The 22,541-nt window shown below is 40.5% G+C and overlaps 1 protein-coding gene across 1 annotated transcript in view; it reads right to left on the bottom strand.

Moving 5' to 3' along the window:
- Nucleotides 1-8,189: 8,189 nt before the first annotated feature.
- AP1S3 (adaptor related protein complex 1 subunit sigma 3) overlaps nt 8,190-22,541 on the bottom strand; it is a 36,445-nt gene continuing 22,093 nt past the window's right edge. Inside the window, exons 4-5 of the mRNA XM_012445874.3 lie at nt 15,369-15,506; nt 8,190-9,287 (exon numbers count right to left, since the gene is read on the bottom strand). Coding sequence (XP_012301297.2) covers nt 9,252-9,287; nt 15,369-15,506 — 174 coding nt within the window. The 3' untranslated portion in view covers nt 8,190-9,251. The remainder of the gene's footprint in view (nt 9,288-15,368; nt 15,507-22,541) is intronic.

The following is a 22,541-nucleotide window of genomic DNA, read 5'->3' as shown; positions in this document are numbered from 1 at the left end:
GATATAGGGAGATGCAACGAACGACATTTAGGTAAAAGGAATGAACAGAACAAGCAACAGCAAAGAAGAGAATAATACATCGACCTGAAGGAACTGTGAAGGAGGGTGGGTATGTGATTTAAAAGTACAGAAGCACTCAAATCATGGAGGGTCTCAAAGGCAACCTAGGGGGCTGCGCCTGCGACCACAGCAGCAGGGTAAAAATCTAGCATAGGGATCAAATGAAAACGCCCAGGGGTCCAGGCATGGCGGCTCATGTCTGTAATCCCAGCACTTTGGGAGGCTGAGGCAGATGGATCACCTGAGGTCAGAAGTTCAAGACCAGCCTGGACAACATGGGGAAATCCCATCTCTACTAAAAATACAAAAAATTTTTTTTTAATAATTAGTGGCACATACCTGTAATCCCAGCTACTCGGGAAGCTGAGGCACAAGAAACATTTGAACCTGGGAGGCAGAGCTTGCAGTGAGCCAAGATGGAGCCACTGCACTCCAGCCTGGGTGACAGTGTAAGGCTCTGTCTCAAAAGAAAAAAAAAAAGAAAAAGAAAATGCCCAGGGCTAGGCTAGTATAGAAATCAGAGAAGTGGGCAGGTGCAGTGGTAGGGGCTGTGGGAAACATGTCTGCAGCTCTGGCTCATAAAACTTTTCCACATGAGACCCTCCACTGCAAGCCTCCAGCTTCAGCTGATTCTTGCCACGAAGAAGTGCAGGCTCAAAATTACCAGCCCTTACAGTTTTCCAAGAAAAAACAGAAGACTATTTGTATGCGAAATAACATAATTGATTCAATTCTTTATGTAGTGACAGCTAAACAAAATTTGTATGTAGGTGCAGGGTAACCTGTGAGACCCAATTTGTGCCTCTATGAAACTGACATGATGTGTGAATGGCAACATCACAGTCTTTCTACTTCTACATTTCGGTGTCCATTTCTTAGAAACCTGCTCTCCCAATCATGCTTATTATTCACCCTTTTCCAGGTAATTAGTCACTTGTGTTAACTCTAAAGGGTGCTTCATTTGTCCACTTTCTGTAAATGAACTTGATTTCACATATCACGATCCTGCTGATGGTAGCGCACAGTTGTTTTGTGCACTGGGGCAGGCTGAATGCTGTGAACACCCCAGTACAGTGGCGTAACACAATAGAGGTTGACTTCTACTGATATTTTGGTCCAATGTGGCTGTCCCAGTTGATTGGCTTTCTTGATAGCCTTTTTACAGATTCCCCCCATCTCATGGCTCTGTCTTCTCTGGGTCCTGGAGTTTTTTTGTTTATCTGTAAACAGAGAATGGAGGGTCTCATATGGTAGAGTTTTATGAGCCAGACCTGCAGTGGGCATGCGTTACTTCAAACCACATTCCACTGGCCATAATTCTACCATGAATAAACCGATCTTCCAGAGACATTGTGAATTCCATACCAGCTAAAAATGTATTCTTCCTCTGTTCTCTCCTTTCCTTCTGAAACATATGAGAAATCCCACCTCCAAAATTAGACAACGCAAACTTGTTTTTATTTATTTTTAATTTTAATTTTAATTATTATTATTTTTTAGATAGAGTCTCACTCTGTCACACAGGCTGGAGTGCAGTGGCACCATCTTGGTTCACTGCAACCTCTACCTCCCTGGTTCAAGTGATTCTCCTGCCTCAGCCTCTGGAGCGACTGGGACTACCATCATGAGCCACCACACTCGGCTAATTTTTGTATTTTAATAGAGACAGGGCTTTGCCATGTTGGCCAGGCTGGTCTCGAACTCCTGACCTCAGGTGATCTTCCCGCTTTAACCTCCCAAAGTGCTGGGATTACAGGCATGAGCCACTACACCCGGCCAATACAAATTTGTAATTCCCCTTTTGCCTATATTCCAGGTATGGTTCTTTCTACTCTTACAATGACGTCTTTCATTTAAAGACCACTCAATATTCTTCACTTGTATCATTTAAAAGGGTGAAAAACATGCTTGAATGGCATTAGGATTGTATTTCACACCAGATTCATCAAATACTCTCATGGGGTAACCCCTCTGATCAAGAAAAAGTTTAATTAAACAAATGACTAGCACTGGGACTTGATCAAAACATAAATGTAACGGCAATGGTTATTCTTCCCTCTTATATACATTGAGTGATTTAGAATACTCTACGATCTCATCTGATTCTAATATTCCATGCACAAGTCCGAGAGCCTTGCCAGAGTGGCACAGCCAGGACCAGCAGGAAGGTCCTTAATTCCTACTCCATTTTGACACTCTAAACACAAATATGATTTTCAGTCATATGGTTCAGAACATCACAACGAGTCTACTATGGCCCACTTATTTGCTCTGAGACTGATAGCTGAAAATCACAGAGATAAAAAAAGGAAATCACTATTTTTATTGATTCAAAAGTTCACAAGAGTTAAAATAATATTTGAATAGTATTTGGATGGCTGTCTCAGAAAAATTCCTAAATTCAGGAATTGTGTATTTTGGCTCAAAATATTTTGAATATAAAAGGCACTGACAACCAGGCATGGTGACTCACACCTGTAATCCCAGCACTTTTTGGGAGGCTGAGGCAGGAGGATCACTGAAACCCAGAAGTTTGAGACCAGCCTAGGCAACATACTGAGACCCTTTCTCTGCAGTAGTTCTTTTTGTTGTTTTGTTGTTGTTGTTGTTTGTTTTGTTTGTTTTTAATTAGCCAAGTGTGGTGGCACACACCTGTAGCTCCAGCTACTCAGGAGGCTGAGGTGGGAGGATCACTTGAGCCTGGGAGGTCCAGATTGCAGTGGGCTACGATCGTGCTACTGCACTCTAGTCTGAGTGACAGAGTGAGACCCCATTTCAAAAAACAAAAACACTGGCAGAGAGCAGAGAAGACTTGAATAAACGTCTCTGCACATGAAGCACTTTCTAAAATTATCAACTGGTTTAATTTTATTAATACTCTATGATTTATTATTCTTGAGGTTATTTGTGTGTAAAAGATTTAAATTTTTTTCCAACTTAATTTGCTCTATGCTCTTATGTTTTTAATAAATGTTCAACTAATAAAGTATGTACAAGCTATTTTATTATTGCTATTATCATGAGATTAAGTGTTTCAAGTGGAACCCGTAATTGATTTTATTCATTTTTTTCTACTAATGTGCCTTGTTTTATTCATTTATTTATCCATCGTTTTGGTTTCGGCTTTGAATATTATAATTAGTCATAGTCTAATGCTTGATAAAATCTCATTAAAAAATTGTTTCCAGAAATAAAAAGATGCTCATCTCTAAAAACAGAAAAACATTATTAAATCAATTCATTATAAAGGACAGATTATCTGAAATATATTTACTCCTACATAAGTGAAAATACTTATATTTTAATGCTTTTTTGATGTTCATTTTATTAAATGATAATTAATATTTCAACGTTTTCGATGTTTAACTGCATTCATTTTTTAAATTACATTTTTATTGCACTTTAATTTTTCAATTTATTTTGCATACTAAAGAATGCAAATAACCTCAATTATTTTTTGAACTTAATTTCTGACTACAAATGTGTGCAACTTCCTTAGTTCTTTATTCTTTGCACTTATATAGTCCTACGTTTTACAGATATATTTCCATCATAATAAAAAAAATTATTAAAACTGGAGGCTTCCCAAATTCAACAGATCCCCCCCACAAAAAAAAAAATAGTTCAAAAAAGAGTTTAAGTCACTACTGATGCAGGATGAGAAGTATCTCACATGTGGAACCAAGTTCTTCATAATTCTTCCTTTTCTTCAGCCTAAATGTCTTATTTCCTTCAAAATGTTATCAAGTAAAGCAATAGTGTTAAGTAAATTATACTGGCATCTCTCTACTAAGCAATCATTTTACACACAAGATTAAATAACAATTTAAACAAGGGCAAGTATAATGTAAGAAATGAAGTTATCTTAGAAGTTATAGCAGACTGGATGTGGTGGCTGATGCCTGTAATCCCAGCACTTTGGTAGGCTGAGGTAGGAGGATTACTTGAGACCAGGAGTTCAAGACCAGCCTGGGCAACATAGTGAGAACTCATCTCTATTTTTTAATCCTTAAAAAATGTTATAACAACATGAGGTATATAAAGTATATCTCATAAGGCTAGTCACGAAGTCGGCTAACAATAGCGAAAGCCCATGTAACTCACACAATTGCAGAACCGCTCATATTACCAATATGTGTGGAAATTCTCAACATTTTTCAAAGGAAAGAGAAAAAGTGCCACTTTTGAATAATACTATCACTGGATAGAAAACATGTCAAAGATATGGAAATAATTATAATCCAGAATGGTTAAGTTGTAAATAGATCATCTCAGGTTAATCGATCCTTGTTAGTTAGTAACTGTGAAACCCCGAAGAGAAATGCTTAAAACATTATTTATTCTGTAAAGCTGCAAAACAAACTAGTAAGCCAAATAGTAAACGAACATTTTAAATAAGTTAAATAAAATGGAAACACTGCATAAGGTATGTGCTGATGACACAGATGCAAGGAAAAGACACTGAGATTCGGTTATGTGTGAGCTTATTCATAAAGAACTTACCAAAAGTTCATGTGTAGGGCTGAATGGTTCTATCAGAAGGTGAGTCTAATAAAGCCTGCGAAAGTCAGGCATGGTGGCTCATGCCTGTAATCCCAATAATTTGGGAGGCCAAGGCAGGAGGATCTCTTGAGCCCAGGAGTTGAAGACCAGCCTGGCCAATACAGGGAGACTCCCGATCTCTACAAAAAGTTTAAAAATTAGCCAGGCATCGTAGTGCACTCCTATAATCCCCGCCTCTTGGGAGGCTGAGGCACAAGGACCACTTGAACTCGGGGGCGGAGGTTGCAGTGAGCGGAGATCACACCACTGCACTCCAGCCTGGGCAACAGAGTGAGACTCTGTCTCAAAAAAAAAAAAAAAAAAAAAAAAAAGGTTAGAACAATACATTTGATGAAAGCTTTATCATTATTTTAGGAGGTTTGACATGGAAAAAAAGTTTGAATCAAAAATCCATTTGCTTTATCACAAGAACTGTCGACTTCACATTTGTTAATGAAAGAAAAGGAGCTGTCACTGGATTTAAAGAATGATCCCATCATTAATTACATGTGAGAAGATCAGATTACCAAAATGTAGGTGAATGATGAGAAAAGTCGGTAGGAGCAAAAACAATTAATGCTCTTCTCCCATTTGCTACCACTTACCTGTGAAGTAGCTTCTTGGTGGTAGGTACCAAGAAAATAAAGAGGTCTTATTAAAGAGACGTCGCCAGGAATTATTAGTAGCAATTTCAAGCATAAAATCTGACTTTTTTTTTTTTCTTTTTTTTTAATTGCATTTTAGGTTTTGGGGTACATGTGAAAAACATGCAAAGTTGTTGCATAGGTGCATTCATGGCAGTGTGATTTGCTGCTTCCCTCCCCCTCCCCCATATCTGGCATTTCTCCCCATGCTATCCCTCCCCAACTCCCCCCCCGCTGTCCCCCCCAATCCCATTACTGGGCATATATCCAAAGGATTATAAATCGTTCTACTATAAGGACACATGCACACGAATGTTCATTGCAGCACAGTTTACAATAGCAAAGACCTGGAACCAACCCAAATGCCCATCGATGATAGACTGGACAGGAAAAATGTGGCACATATACACCATGGAATATTATGCAGCCATTAAAATCTGACTTTAAAAAAGTATATTCATGAAAGCACACCAAATTCTTCATTAAAAATGTTAAAATATTTTATTTTGGAAGTTTTATAGAAATTTAATATTTATTATCTTTCCTTTCCCTTGGTCATCTTACGGTAATTATGTAACATAAAGAAAACACAATGATTATTTTAGCCTAGGCCCATGTAAGATGTCCCTAAAATTTCTCAAATTTACCCCATTGTGCCATATAGATATATTTACTTTCCTTTTTTTCTTAGACAGAGTCTCACTCTGTCACCCAGGTTGGAGTACGATGCATGATCTCAGCTCACTGCAACCTCCACCTCCCGGGTTCAAGCAATTCTCTTGCCTCAGCCTCCCAAGTAGCTGGCACTACAAGTGTGCACCACCATGCCTGGCTAATTTTTGTATTTTCAGTAGAGACAGGGTTTCACCATGCTGGCCAGGCTGGTCTGTCTTGAACTCCTGACCTCAGGTGATCTGCCCGCATTGGCCTCCCAAAGTACTGGGATTACAGGTGTGAGCCACCTCACTTGGCTGAGATATATTTACTTTCTATGTGTGACATTGATAGGAAGTCTGAGAAGCCTGTGCATAGCTAGAGTATCTAATATGGAATTATCAATATATGTAGTATATTTGATTGAGGTTCAAGCGCTACCATTATCCAAATATGGTGAAAAATTTCAAAAGAACCAGAAAAAGTGTGATGGATTTACATGAGGTCCATCTTTACAAAATTGTATTGAAAAATAAAGAATTCGGCCAGGTGTGGTGACTCATTTCTGTAATCCTAGCACTTTGTAAGGCTGAGACAGGTAGATCATCTGAGGTTGGAAGTTCAAGTCCAGCCTGACTAACATGGAGAAACCCTGTCTCTACTAAAAATACAAAATTAGCCAGGCATGGTGATGCATGCCTGTAATCCCAGCAACTTGGGAGGCTGAGGCAGGAGAACTGCTTGAACCAGGGAGGCGTAGGTTGCAGTGTGCCTAGATTGCAACATTGCACCCCAACCTAGGCAATAAGAGCAAAACTCCGTCTCAAAAAATAAGGGAAAGAAGCGGGGAGAGGGGAGGGGGGAGGAGTAGGGAAGGGGAGGGGGAGGGGGGAAGGGTTAGGGAGGGGAGAGGAGGAAAGGGAAGGGAAGGGAAGGATTCTACCACATTAAAAAGTTAAACCTGGCCAGGCGCGGTGGCTCACGCCTGTAATCCCAGCACTTTGGGAGGCCAAGGCGGGTGGATCACGAGGTCAAGAGATCAAGACCATCCTGGTCAACATGGTGAAACCCCGTCTCTACTGAAAATACAAAAAATTAGCTAGGCATGGTGGCGCGCACCTGTAGTCCCAGCTACTCAGGAGGCTGAGGCAGGAGAATTGCCTGAACCCAGGAGATGGAGGTTGCGGTGAGCCGAGATCGCGCCATTGCACTCCAGCCTGGGTAACAAGAGCGAAACTGCGTCTCAAAAAAAAAAAAAAAAAAAAAAAAGTTAAACCACAAAACTGAAGATAAAAAGAGTGATTAATCATACATGATATACTTCAAGCTGATGCCATAACTACAATTATGTGGTTGAGGAAATATTGGATAGTAAAAGCCTAATGATTATTTTATATACTAATCTGAGTTATTTCCTTTGATGGTTATATTGAGGAATTGGTGAATTTTTCCCTTTGTTCTCCTGCTTGCTTTGCTGTTTTCCATAAATATGTCTGCTGAGATGAACTAAAGAAAACATTTTTCCATAAGTTTCTCTAAAACTCTACCACATGGGATCTTCTAAAGAATCCAACAGGAAATACACTCTTCTAGGAAATCACTGAAGGTCCCAAACCACTCTAATATGAATGATACCAGGCCTCAAAGCTAACATAGAAAATGCACAGGTAAAACATCAAATAGCAGACATCAAGACAGAATACCACAAGCTTTTCCTTTTTTCTTTTTTTTCTTTTTTGAGACGGAGTCTTGCTCCGTCGCCCAGGCTGGAGTGCAGTGATCTCTGCTCACTGCAACCTCTGCTTCCCAGGTTCAAGCCACTCTCCTGCCTCAGCACTCCCAACCCCCACCCGGAGTAGCTGGGATTACAGGCATCCGCCACCACACCTGGCTAATTTTTGTTTTTTTGTTTTGTTTTGTTTGAGTTCTGTCACCAGGCTGGAGTGCAGTGGTGCGATCTCGGCTCACTGCAACCTCCGCCTCCCAGGTTCAAGCAATTCTTCTGCCTCAGTCTCCTGAGTAACTAGGACTACAGGTGTGTGCCACTACACCCAGTTAATTTTTGTATTTTTAGTAGAAAAGGGGTTTCACCATGTTGGCCAGGCTGCTCTCCAACTCTTGACCTCAAGTGATGTGCCCACCTCGGCCTCCCAAAGTGCTGGGATTACAGGTGTGAGCCACCGCGCCTGGTCTACAAGCTATTTCCCTACAATATGCTTGATCACTGTTAGTACCTGGTTAAACAGAATTTTCATTCCAGGAAGCACAAATGTGATATATTCACAGTAATAATGGTTGGCAGCAACTCTTTTATTTAGGGAAGAAAGGGTAAGAAAATAAAAAAGAAGGAAAGGAATCTACCATATAGACTGTGATAATCTTAAATGCTCTAAGTAAGCCATATAGTAGATCTTCAAAGTATTAGAGATACATTAAAACATATTTGAAATGAAATTTCCAGCAATTAAGAATGCTTGGAACATGAAATTTAAAAAATAGCAGCAATAATTATTATTGCTATTGTTATTAACTCTTATACTATTTTAGAATAATAAAGGAAGTCATAGATGCTGTATCTCTAGGTCTCTATAAACCTTAATAAATATATAGTTTGTAGAAAACCTTATTGGAACGTCCCTTATATTCAATTAAAAGATAAATTAAAACCTCAGTCAGGATAGCAGCTTCTAAAGCGTCAAAAACACTTATTAAATTCTATACTCTTTGGTTATTTTCTTAAAATAATAAATGAATTCAGAAAAAAATAAATGAATTCAGCACATTAAAATCAGATACTTTGTATGTGAATTGCAATAACAGTATTATTAAGTGTATGAAAAAGGTCTAGCATTATTTATAAACTGCACTATTAACATGTTTGAATTATTATACAATTTAAAAAACCAAATATTTAGAAAAAGTATTAATGATATCATATATACTTTACATTCAAAACCATGGATTATTACAACATATTTTCCAACCTGTCAGTAGAGGATTAAATGCAAAAAAAATTGCAGCAAATTTATCTAAACTAGCTTAAAAATATAACACAGAGTTAAAACATTACAAATATTGTCTGTTGGGTTAGGTGGTAGTTATTTTAAACATTCAGAGCTACAAGGACTTTTATATAGTATAATAAGGACACATAGTTTTTTCTTTTTTTAATAGTACAGACACATAGTAATTATAAATATGTTAAACAACTTTAACTTTTTTTAGTTAACAAAAATCCCTTTAAGTTATTTTTGGCATAGTGCCTGAGGCTCCATCAAAAAACTGGATGGGAAGCATTGCTTATTTACAGCTTCATAACATGCAGGCTCGAGTCTTCAGGTAGATTTCCAGTTAAAATGTAGGCTTGTTCATGTATTCTTCCAATGTCTGAAAGAGAACAATAAATTAGAACAATCTTCCCTTTAAGTCACATTCTTTAGCAGACTGTGAAATCTGCATTTTTTTATTTGCCATTGTTGAAAACAAGTTATCAAAAGGATACATGGATATAAAATCTTTACATTCTAATCAAAGTTTGAGTATAATTTGTATACACGTCCATATGGCTGGAATTAAGTCACTTTCAACTGAGAAAAAGTTAAGCGTGATCATAAAATGAATGTCTGGTAAGAGTAGTGCTTGGCCAGCACAGTGCTCACACCTATAATACCAGCACTTTGGGAGGCTGAGGTGGGTGTATCACCTGAGGTCAGCCTGGCCAATATGGCAAAACCCCATCTCTACGAAAAAATACAAACATTAGCTGGGCGTGGTGGCGTGCACCTGTAGTCCCAGCTACTCTGGAAGCTGAGGCAGGAGAATTGCTTGAACCGGGAGGCAGAGGTTGCAGTGAGCCAAGATTGTGCCACTGCACTCCAGCCTGGGTGACAGAGTGAGACTCTATCTCCAAAAAAAAAAAAAAAGAGAGAGAGAGAGAAATGCTAAAGCAAAGTTGCCAAGATATATGACTGTTGACTTAAGATAAACATGTTTGCTAAAATGATCATGAGGACCACCACATCCAGGTACATGTATGAGAGAATTCTGAATTATATTTGTTTAATGTATGTATTATGACCTATATTGTGCAAAACAAAAATTACATGTATCGTCAAGACAAAAAAGATAAACAGGCCAGGTATGGCTGCTCATGCCTGTAATCCCAGCACTTTGGGAGGCCAAGGCAGGCGGATCACCTGAGGTCAGGAATTCAAGACTAGCATGGCCAACATGGTGAAACCCCATCTCTACTAAAAATACAAAAATTAGCTGAGTGTTGTGGCGGGCTCCTGTAATCCCAGCTACTCAGGAAGCTGAGGCAGGAGAATCACTTGAACCCAGGAGGCGGAGGTTGCAGTGAACACGTTGCACCGTTACACTCCAGTCTGGGCAACAAGAGTGAAACTTTGTCTCAAAAGAAGAATAAAGAAAAAGATAAACAGACCGAAATTTTTAGAAATTTCTTTACTTCTCTACCAAGTTCATAGAAAAAAATATATAATTTCTGCCATATGTTTCCAAAGGCATCCCTCCAAAGTAAACAAATTATGTTTCTTTTTGACTTTTAAGTTCAAGGGTACATGTGCAGGTTTGTTATATAGGTAAACTTGCGTCTTGAGGATTTGTTATACAGATGATTTCATCACCCAGGTATTACACCTAGTACCCAGTAGTGATTTTTCCTGATCCTCTCCCTCCTCCCAACCTTCACCCTCTGATGGGCTCCAATGTGTATTATTCCCTTCTATGTATCCATGTGTTCTCATCATTTAGTTCTCACTATAAGTGGTAACATGCAGCATTTGATTTTCTGTTTCTGGGTTAGTTTGCTAAGAATAATGGCCTCCAGCTCCATCCATGTCCCTGCAAAGGACATGATCTCATTCTTTTTATATTGCCCATCAGTTACCAAGTTTGCTAAGGCATAATTTTTTTTCAGCATTAAAAAAAAAAATGTTTGAACAGACTCACGAATACAGGCAGAGTTCAAAGTTAACAGTGATGTTGCTGGTCCTATACCATACAAGATGGATGGGCCTTCTCTTGCACTCTCTCCTACTATAAACATATATATTTGTATCACACCAGAGCCCCAGGTTGAATCAATAAGAAAGCTCGAGAGAACAGAAAGTCAACCTGTCTCTTTCGTTTGAGTCACGATTTGCTCATTTAGCAATCCAAGTTCAACCTGTTCTTAAGTTTAAACCCCAGGGTATGTGATTCATATGAACCTGCCAGGAAGTCCACTAACTGATATGGGCTGAAGAGACCAAGGCTACTGGCCGAACAAGATTGTTCAGGAGATAGCAGAGCTAGAAATCTGCCCTTATCTTCGAAAGAGATTTTCTAACTGGTTTTTACCAGCTCTATCTAGAACTCCAGAGTTCCTCTGCTGAGAAATACTTGTGCTCAATCATCCACGTTTACTCAATAAAGCTCTCACCTCCTAAATGGGCATTGCCCGAGACAGCCCCGTTCCCCTCTCTATCCCTCTACAGATGCTGCCCATGTCTTTTAACTTAGCAGAGGGATCACACAGGCCATTGGCCCATGCTTGTTTTGTGGAGTCTAGAGTTTATACCATTTAAGTGGGAATATAAAGTTACAAATACAAAATCAAATATAAAGTATATTTGGAATGAGAAAAGAAATGACTGCAGATTATGAACTTTGAAGATGACAGACACCGCAAAATAAAAATCAGTTGCATGTTATTTTCATTAATTAATTGCTTGACACTCCTCTAGCATATATTACATTGTATGGCTACGCACTTTCTGCAGTTAAAATATCTTACTTTTGCAACGTTGACAAAAACCCATGACCAGATGAGGGCATTGCTAGACCCTGCCTGCAGCCTTGAGAGGGGCCTGGAGTTGACACTTTCCTGTCTTTGTGGTTCAGTGGCCTCTAGTCATGGGCACTGCCCACACCACCAGATGACTCAGTCTGCTAAACGCCACACTGGCTGCCCTGTGTGAGCCGAGCCAGGCTGTTACTCAAGCTGTGTAAACCAATAAGGTAAAAGCTGGTATTTTCTTGAGCTTGCCACTTTGAAGATTTGGGGCAGACTTTCAGAGCTGGCAGAACCTTAGTTGCCCTCATATTCACAGGACAGGGACTGGAGTCTGTATCTTGGGACCTCTTCTGGTTACATCTAGCTCTGTGGTGTTTCTTATGCATACAGCTCAGTGCGTGTTGTGACTTCCTATTGCATTGTGGTTTCTCTTAGCTGTTAAAATGGTTTACTCTTTTAAGGATGACAGTGTTGGGTGCATCTAGCAGTTTCACATGCATCCACACGAGGGCGCATGGTATCCTATTACTCCTGAGATATAATCTGACCCTTCTTTTTTGGAGACAGGGTCTCACTCTGTCACCCAGGCTGGAGTGCAGTGGTGCAATTACCACTCTGCAGCCTCGGCCTCTTGGGCTCAAGTGATCCTTTCACTTTAGCCTTCCAAGTAGCTGAAATTACAGGTGCACACCACCAGGCCTGGCTAATTTTATTACCTTTTGTAGAGACGAGGTTCTCGCTATGTTGCCTGGTCTCAAAACTCCTGGGCTCATGCGGTCCTTCTGCGTCAACCTTCTGAGTAGCTGGGATTACAGGTGCACACCGCACCTGGCCAATTTTATCTTTTTTTTTTTTTTTTGTAGAGACAAGGTTCTCACTATCAACAAGCTCCCCAAAATATTCATTGACTTTACTGAATACCAGAGCTCAAGAAAACGCTAATAACACTCTCTGTATTTGGCAAGCGTTGTTAGTGCAACAGAAGAAAATGAGAGGGTAGCCATGACATTGCCTGCTCACGCAAATAGGGACACTGGGGCTAAATGCAGGTCCCCTGAGACCTACCCATCAAGCCCCTCCACTCAATCACCAGGAACATGAATTGCCAATTAGCATTTAATTGTGAAAGAGCTCACTCTTGAAATACCTACTTCCTAGATTTAAATGGAACTAGCAACACCAGATTTCTAACAACCTCTTTTATTCGAGATGGAGTTTTGCTCTTGTTGCCCAGGCTGGAGTGCAATGGCGCAATCTCGGCTCACTGCAACCTCTGCCTCCCAGGTTCAAACAATTGTCCTGCCTCAGCTTCCTTGAATAGCTGGGATTACAGGTGCCCACCACCATGCCCAGCTAATTTTCGTATTTTTTTTTTGTAGAGATGGGGTTTCACCATGTTGGCCAGGCTGGTCTCAAACTCCTGACCTCATGATCTGCCTGTCTCGGCCTCCCAAAGTGCTGGGATTATAGGCGTGATAAATCCCACAATGTCTGCCCCAGAACCTTTTTAAAACTGTTTCCTGGTTTAAGAGGATTTCAAATTAACCCAGGTGTGTCTTGGACCCCAATTCAGTTTTAATTACTGAAGTGCCAAAAACCCTGTTAAAAGTCTGTTTCTCTTGTAAAGAGATTGCAGAGTCAAGACCCTGAGGATAGAATTTTAAAAAACCTCCTCCCCCTCTGCCTGCCCCCAACCCCCAGTATACTTTATAAAACACTGTTTTGTGAAATTTTCAAACCACTGATTTCTCAACTACTTTGTAAAGTTTTCTCCCTGTGGCATTTGGAGACAGCCAAATCAACATCGGAGAGTTTAAATGCATTTTTTGAGGTGAGACTCCTCTAGTAATGAATGCATTGGCCTTCTAATAGGCACACGCAGCTGCTTATGGCACCCACTCAAATAGATGTCTTCCTTCGCATCCATTCACCAGAGGACTGATTCTCTGGCTGGATGGAAGCAAGTAATCAGCCTAAAGACGGCCAAAACAGCTGCTGGGAATTCACACGTAATGGTGTTCTGTTAACCTAATCACCCTCTTCCACATAGCAGAAAAAACAGCTTTAATGCCAGTTTTATTTATTTATTATCTTTTTAATTTTTCTTTATTTTTGAGATGAAGTCTCGAGTCTCTCTCTGTCACCCAGGTGGTGCAGTGGTGCTATCTCAGCTCACTGCAACCTCCACCTCCTGCGTTCAAGTGGTTCTCCTGCCTCAGCCTCCCAAGTAGCTGGGATTACAGGTGTCCGCCACCATGCCTGGCTTTTTTTTTTCTTTTTTTAGTAGAGACAGGGCTTCACCATGTTGGCCAGGTCTCTAACTCCTGGCCTCAAGTGAGCCACCTGCCTCAGCCTCCCAAAGTGCTGGGATTATAGGAGTGAGCCACCATTTCTGGCCAAATGCCACTTTAAAAAAAAAGTACTTTATAAGCTCTGGATCCTCTTGACCTACTGATTTGAAAATAGGAAGATGGGAAGACCCACTGAGACGGCAGGAAGAAGGATCTCGAGGTGGAAGAGCTGGGATGAAACCCAGGCCCTCAGAGCATCTCATCTGGGAGGGCAGAGGTCAGTGGGGTGAAGTGCTCTTTCTCACAGAGTCTTAGGAAGAATGGAGGGGCTAATAGGTAAATTCCCTGATGAGGTATGATGCAAATCTGTGCTGCTTCTAAAAGATCATTCCCACTTTATTATTTATTTATTTATTTATTTATTTATTTTTAAGACGGGGTTTCGCTCTTGTTACCCAGGCTGGAGTGCAATGGCGTGATCTCGGCTCACCACAACCTCCGCCTCCTGGGTTCAGGCAATTCTCCTGCCTCAGCCTCCTGAGTAGCTGGGATTACAGGCAGACGCCACCGTGCTCAGCTAATTTTTTCTATTTTTAGTAGAGACGGGGTTTCACCATGTTGAACAGAATGGTCTCGATCTCTTGACCTCGTGATCCACCCGCCTCGGCCTCCCAAAGTGCTGGGATTACAGGCGTGAGCCATGGCGCCCGACCCTCCACTTTATTTTATATAGAAATCCCAGAGTCCAGAGCAATACCAAACGGATGCTTCAGGACCCATTTATGCCTTGGCAAGCAAGCCACAGTGTTCCCAATTTATTTATGCAAACAGGAGCACATGTACAGCCTTCTCAAAAGGTGTAAGAAATTTTAATTACGATGATAAATACCATGCTCAATAATAAAGCTTTAATATCCCTGGCAAACAAAATCACAATGTACTGCTATTCTCCTTTCCCAGGGCAGCATGGGTATTTTAATGAAAGTCTTTTTATACATCTCATAAAATTATTCTTGAAAAGAATAATTTGATACCTTTTTGGCAGTGAAGTATTCTCGCACTCCAAAGCTCAACCAAACATGAAGAGCAAAGAGTCTTAAGCCCAGTTACCTGGGTTCAGTCTCTATACCACACTTCCTAGCAGTGTGAAATTGAGCAGGTCATTTAACCTCTTAGTGTCTCAGTTTACTCATCTGTAAAGTGGGGGTAACAATACTACCTACCTTTTTGAATTGCTGTGAGAATTAAATAAGCTAATACATAGTTTAGAAACTGTACCCTGCACAAAGTACCCGGTAAGTCTTGGTTAATATTATAATTATTAACACTATATCATCATTGTCATCATCTTTTTCCCGTGGTTTGGGAAACTGTACTGACCTCCTGTAACATATCAGAGTCTTCAATGGCTTTGACGGCAATTTTCTTGGATGTTTCCTGAATTTCTCCACCTATTATAAACTCGTCCAGGATGAAATAAGCCTTTTCAAAATTAAAGATAATATCCAGCTCGCAGACCTGGTAGGACAAAAACAAATGTCTTGATAAACTTGCGGTTGTATCACGGGAAATATCCGCCCGAATCTCGAGCTTTTTCAGTTTGCACTCATGTGGCATACCAAAAATAAAAATATCAGATGGCATTTTAAGGACAGAAAAAAAGAATGCGGAATGCCAGGCCTTTAATAAAAGAAAAGCCACATTCTATTAAAGCAAAGCATGTACTTAGATAATAATGTTTTGTGTTGCAACAGGAAATTTGAGACTCGGTAAGGGAATGAGGCCACACGGCTCTTCTTTCTATCTGCACCAAGAAAACTGAGCCCCAGCTGCATTCCAGGCAGGAGGGCAGAGCTTCATTTCTCCTGCTCTCTGCTCTGTACATCTTGGCTTCTAGCTTTAGAACTCTCTCAGAAACTCACTCTTCAGAGGAAAATGAGCTCAACTGTGCTAATTTTTCTCAAAATTATGTCACAGCCAGTGGTTGTCAAACTAATTCCAAAAGCTCATTAAAACACACAGGTGCTGGGCCCCACCCCCAGAATTTATGACTCAGGAGGTCTAGATAAGAACTGAGAATCTGCACTTTTAACAGGCTCCCAGGTGATGCTGAGACTTCTGGCCTGGGGGACTTCACATCAAGAACCCCTGGCACAGACCAAAGCAGAGTCTGATGGACTCTGGTGTTTATTTAGTGTAGCAAGTATGGCAAGATCTCTCCCATCATCCAAATAAGGCTCATTTCCAATACTCACACACTCCCCTCGCTGTCTTCCTCCCTACCTATTCCTGTACTCACTGACACCTTCTCTTTCCATACCATACCCCACCCACCCAACTGAAGCTGTTCTCCTGAATCTCTGCTCATTGAAAGTCTCCAGACCTCCCCAACGTTTACCTCTCAGCAGCATGTGCTACTCTTCACCAATCTCTGATCCTTGAAAATCTCCCTTGCTCTCCTGATTTTGGCAATACTGCTTAACACCTCTTTTTCTCCTCTATCTCTGATCATTCCTTCTCAGACTCCTTGGATAATTCACCTCCCTCCTACCCTGCATTTGTTTAAGAAGTATTTTGGTGTGCCTAGCACATATCGATCAACAGAACAGGCAAACATCTCTGCGGCATGTTGTTTATATTCTAGCCATCCATCTTCTCCTTGAATATTCATGTTCCTCAAGAAAGCCTTTCCTCTTTGCAAAATGCATATTCTCCTGGACAAACTTGCTGACTCTCTGCTGCTGTGTCTAGCATGCAGGTAGCTCAACAAACCTAGATGACTAGCCCTGATCTCCCTCTGGGCCACTAGTCCAATATTTTCACCCACTAACTAGACCCTTTACATGCCTATTCCTCAATCCATGTCACCATGTCCCAAACTGATATCAAGATTCTTTTTCCTTTAGTCCCTTTTTTGCTTAGTAGTTGTAACCTCTTTCTAATTGCTCCATCTAATTCATTCTAGAGTTCAACCAACTTACCTTCCCTTCCCCCCTTATTCCTCTCCCTCCCTTGATCTCACCCCCCTGGATTTGGTCATCAGTTCCTACTGATTCTGTTGTCTAAATAAATCCCTACCCTTCTTCTCTTTGCTTTCACAGCTGCTGCTCAGACTTGCAACACCTCTCAATCAGGCCACTGCAATGACCTTCCAGGTAGCGGCTGTTCCTGCTCAAGGCCATTGACCACTAATGCTTTGCTAAAATGCTGATCTTGGCCAGGTGTGTGGCTCATGACTGCAATGCCAGCACTTTGGAAGGCCGAGGCAAGTGGACCACCTGAGGTCAGGAGTTCGAGACCAGCCTGGCCAACATGGTGAAACCCCACCTCTACTAAAACTACAAAAAATTAGTTGGGTGTGGTGGTGGGTCCCTGTGATCCCAGCTACTTGGGAGGCTGAGACAGGAGAATTGCTTGAACCCAGGAGGCAGAGGTTGCAGTGAGCCGAGACCACGTCATTGCACTCCAGCATAGGTGACAGAGTGAGACTGTCAAAAAAAAAAAAAAATGCTGATGTTATGCCTCTCTTGTGTAAGGTATTATGTTCAGGACAAAGGCATATAGGAATCTCTACCAGCCTAGGCCCTGTTGTCTGATTTCCTGCACCAGTGCTCATCCATGCATCTGACACACATGCCACAGACTCACAACGTCACGGTGGTTTTTTGTGCCTTTACCCTTTGCACATTCCAACAATTCTAGGATCATGTCTTCAAATGTCCTTTTCTTTATTCTCCTGCTGGCAAATCAAACTCATTTTTTCAAGGCCAAATTCAAAAGTCAGGCACATGGCGATTCCCCAAATCCCCTTTTCCCCGTTCAGATTTCACGCCACCACCTGTGGGTTCTCACCCACATCTTCTGTGCACTAGTTTATGCTTATTGATTACTAACCCCTCCTCCGTACGGTGAGTTCAGGGTAGAAACTTTGTCTTCATCATCTTTATATCCCTGGTTTCTGGCACATTGTAAGACACAAAAAAATGCTTGCAAGACAAATGAATAAGCAAGCTTAAATAAAAGCCTTGTTAGGGCACAGTGGCTCACACCTGTAATTCCAGCACTTTGGGAGGCTGAGGCGGGTGGATCACCTGCGATTAGGTGTTTGAGACCAGCCTGGACAACATGGCGAAATCCCGTCTCCACTGAAAATACAAAAATTAGCCAGGCATGGTGGTGCACACCTGTAATCCCAGCTACCTGGGAGGCTGAGGCAGGAGAATTGCTTGAATCCGGGAGGCAGAGGTTGCAGTGAGCCGAGATTGTGCCAGTGCACTCCAGCCTGGGTGACAGAACAAGACTCCGTCTCAAAAATAAATAAATAAATATAGGCCTTGTTTCTAATACGTTAAAGATTAATGGCATCCTAGATAAAATTCTATGGTTGTACTGAATGCTATAACTTTGCATCAAATAGATGTCAATATTTTAACAAATTCCTCCATATATTTACAAGTTAGGTCAATAAACTAGCAGACTCCACAAGGAACATGGTTTAAGTTGACAGATCCAAATGAATCCAGCTTCCACACAGAATTCCCATGTGCCATCCTGGGGTGTATCACAGTTTATTTAAGCAGTTCCTTTATGGATATGGGCAGACTTCGGGCTGTTTCCAATTTTTATTCTAAATGATGCTGCCATAATTTTTGTTGTCCATATATAGTATTGCACACTAATTTGAGGGTAGCATAGGAATAAATTCCTTGGAGAATTGTTGGGTCAAAGGATTTGTACATTTAAAATTAATAAATACTAAAATTTGGTCCTCCAAAATAGGCTATAAAACTTAAAAATTTCACTAACGGTAAGAGTGATGACCTACTTATCTATACCGTCTCCAGCAATGGATAGTCTCTGAATTTTCAGATGAACATTAGTTAAATTTGCATTTCCCGCTTATTAGTGAGACTGTACATCTTACTAGATGTGCACTGGCCTTTTCCATTTCTTGCCTTGTCTATAAATTGCTTCTTAAAGACTTTGCTTTTCTCTATTGTAATATTTGTCTTAGAATTTTGAATAATTCTTTCTGTATCACAGACACTGTCTCCTTTCCCTGCTGCTGTATATGTCGCAAGCATTTTCTATGTAGAAGCTGAAAAGAATGAGGTAGATTTCATGCACAAATATGGCAAGAGCTCTAAGACTTGTAAGGGGAGAAAAAAGAACGTTGTAGAATAATATGCAGAATGCAATCTCATTTTTAAAAACCATATATCTAGAGGGCTATGTAAACATTTGCATCATTCTTGCAGTTTTAAACAACAGAAAGAAACAACAAGAAATCACAGTAGATCAGACATCCATGTACATGAAAGAAGGTTTGAGAAGAAAGCAGTTACCAGAGGTCAGAAAAGGCAGAAGTCAGGAGTTAGAGTAGCAAGCTGAGGAAGCTCAGAGTTCAAGGCGTAGACCAGGAATCCAAGACAGACAGGAGCCTCATTAGGAGAAACCAGCAATTAACATCCTGCAAAGTGAACCTGACAAATACTAATGAAAATTCTCTAGGAACTTCTTACATCCCACTTTGACACAACCCCAGGTCTGGGTCCTCCAGCAGCCATGGGCAATTAATTTACTATACTTGTTTTGAGGGATAAGGGTAAGGTAAGGTGGTATGCAGAATTTGAGACACAATACACACGCACACATACACACACACACACCTTGGTTTATAGTTACTATCTTTAGATCATAAGAAAAATGAATATGCCAGTTCCATAGGCATTACAGAGAATGTTACAACTGAGCAACTATTTCACATAGAGCCACTCGAAAGTGCTACCCTACGGTTATTCTTTGAGTCTACTGCCATCTGAGAATGAGAGAAAACATCCAGGAAGACCTCGGACCAGTTCAGGTGTTTTGTGTTTTTTGTGTTTTTTTTGAGACAGTCTCATTCTGCCGCCCGGGTTGGAGTGCAGTGGAGCCATCTCAGCTCACTGCCTCCTGGGTTCAAGCAATTCTTCGGTCTCAGCCTCTGTCATAGCTGAGATTACAGGTATGGGCCACCATGTCTGGCTAATTGTGTGTGTGTGTGTGTGTGTGTGTGTGTGTGTGTGTTTAGTAGAATTGTCTGTGTGTGTGTGTGTGTGTGTTTAATAGAGACGGGGTTTCACCGTGTTGGCCAGACTGGTCTTGAACTCCTGACTTTAAGTGATCCCCCTGCCTTGGCCTCCCAAAGTGCTGAGATTACAGGCATGAGCCATTGTTCCCAGCTCCAGTTCAGATTTCCAAAGCTACTGCCTAGTTACTTGTGCCTGTAATCCCAGCACTTTGGGAGGCCAAGGCAGGCTAATCACTTGAGGTCAAGAGTTTCAGACCAAACTGGCCAACATGGTGAAACCCTGTCTCTACTAAAACTACAAAGTATTAGCCAGGCATGGTGGCACATGCCTGTAATCCCAGCTACTTGAGATGCTGAGGCAGGAGAATTGCTTGAACCTAGAAAGCAGAGGTTGCAGTGAGGCAAGATCATGTGACTGCACTCCAACCTGGGTGACGAAGTAAGACTCCGTCTCAGGAGAAAGAAACAAAATAAAATAAAATAAGATAAATTCCACCTTGAGGTTGTCCCAACACAACAAAAATATGTCCCTGATGCTCAAGTGACCCCACTCTTTCTAATTATGCAAATAGCCTTGGCTTCTTCCTCCATCGCCATGTTAATAAACACATGAGCCTCCTTATTTTCTTGTGTATCTAGATTCTGAATAAAGCTTTAAAAAGATAGGAACTATCATTTAACTTTATCTTCAACATCCTAGCCTTGTGCTTTACTGCAATTTGGCTTGAGGTTCTTCTCTAACAGCAGAATTCACAGTGCAGTGAGATTACTTCTGGCATTTCCCACTGAATCCTTTTGGACAGACTCTAAGAAGTACCTGTCCTTATTAAATTATGCTCTAAAGTAAATACAAAAAGATTCAAGTTACATGCAACACATGCTTCAAATAATAAGAAACTATATAAGTACCATAAAACTATATTAAGAATAATTATAATGCAATCTACACTACATAGCAATGAACAGTTTATTAAGTATCACTCTCTGTTTGCCCCTTCCAGCAGACCTATCAGGGTAGCAAAGTAAACACTTCTCTTAACCTTTTTGAGGGTCATTTTTCTCATCTGTAAAACAGAGACACATGACAGGCCCCAAATCCTTGATCTGGTGAGTGAGTGAGCCTATACCAGCATCTGGGGGACTCATGGTGCTCTTTACCTGACAGCAAAAAACAAACAAACAAAAAACTCCCTACACCAAGTTCAAAAGCCCTCTGAGACATCAACGTCCACACACGCTGAGGGTGCCAGTAAAAATTCACACTACAGTCTGTAATGCAGAATATGGCAGGTATCTAAATCCTTAGACTCTTATGTGGCATGAGACTCTGAGGCATTTCCTCTGAGCCTCTCTAAATTGGGGTTGATGCTACTTACTGAAGATCAGAAGATTAACTAGTTAATCCTTATAAATCTCCTTGGAATTGAAAAGTGCTAAAAAAAAATACATAAATTAGTAGCCAGAGATTTTGATCCATCTGTCTTCAGCAGATAATATTTTCCAGTGTTATACGAGAGGCTCAGTACAAAGATTTTCCCTGGATAATATTATATAAGGGCAGAATTCAAGGAAAGCTTTAGTATTAATACAGAAGGAAAAGAAAACCAAAGAGAAATATTTTATTGCTGAGATGATGTCAATGAGAATCAGGACTGGAAGTCTTTGCTCATCACTGTTAATTAATAAGAACTGAACATCTACTGGGCATATAGCCTTGAATTGCTCTTAGCTGTTCTTAGCTTAATGACAGATTCATTGAATTTTTTAATAAATTAAATTTTGGTACATGACAAAGACAGAGCTTCCAAAGGTATACCAAAATAGAATGGAAAATTAATATTAGAGAAATGGGAATTCATTCCGACGCTCTTTGTACTTTAATTGGGCTTAGTATTGGTGAAGGTTACTCAAGTTCTCTTGAGAAGTAGAATGCCCTGAAATATCTCGTTGAAATTCGGTCAGATAGATTGAGATCAAAATTCAGCCCCAATTCACATTATCAGAGTTGGTTTAATCTAGGAAAATGCAACAGGTCAAGCCAGTGTTCAGAAATGAGAAAGAGAAGGCAGGTTACGGGAATGTCCAGACCTCAGGAAAACTTCTTCAGGCTCTTATAAAAGCTTAAGTCTGCAGTTTATTTCAAAGGAAAGTACAAAAATGTGAGAATTCATTTGAATCGTAGGAAGCATTAAATTAAATAATGTTTGAAAATATGCTATTATACATTTGCAAATTTCTCCTTTAAAAAATGAAAATAAACTTGGTACACCAAGAGGAGAAAGAAAACACGGTCTAGTTGTCTTATTGCTGTTATATACTGACCAACAACCTGAAATCCCTGGAGCAACATTCTAGGTCTTAAAACATCGTTTACAAGGGGGAAAAAAGGGAGGGAGGAAAAATTCTTTTAGAAATCTTTCCAGTGTTCATCCTTATGAAAAGTGTTGCAACAAATCTGATAAAACTCGTTCAATACTGCAAAC

The sequence above is a fragment of the Aotus nancymaae genome, unplaced genomic scaffold (genome assembly GCF_030222135.1).
Source record: "Aotus nancymaae isolate 86718 unplaced genomic scaffold, 86718_ANA_hifiasm-v0.15.2.pri h1tg000008l, whole genome shotgun sequence".
NCBI classification, from domain to species: Eukaryota; Metazoa; Chordata; class Mammalia; order Primates; family Aotidae; genus Aotus; species Aotus nancymaae.
Note: the sequence above shows the minus strand (reverse complement) of the source record. Positions and strands in the feature narration are given on the sequence as shown.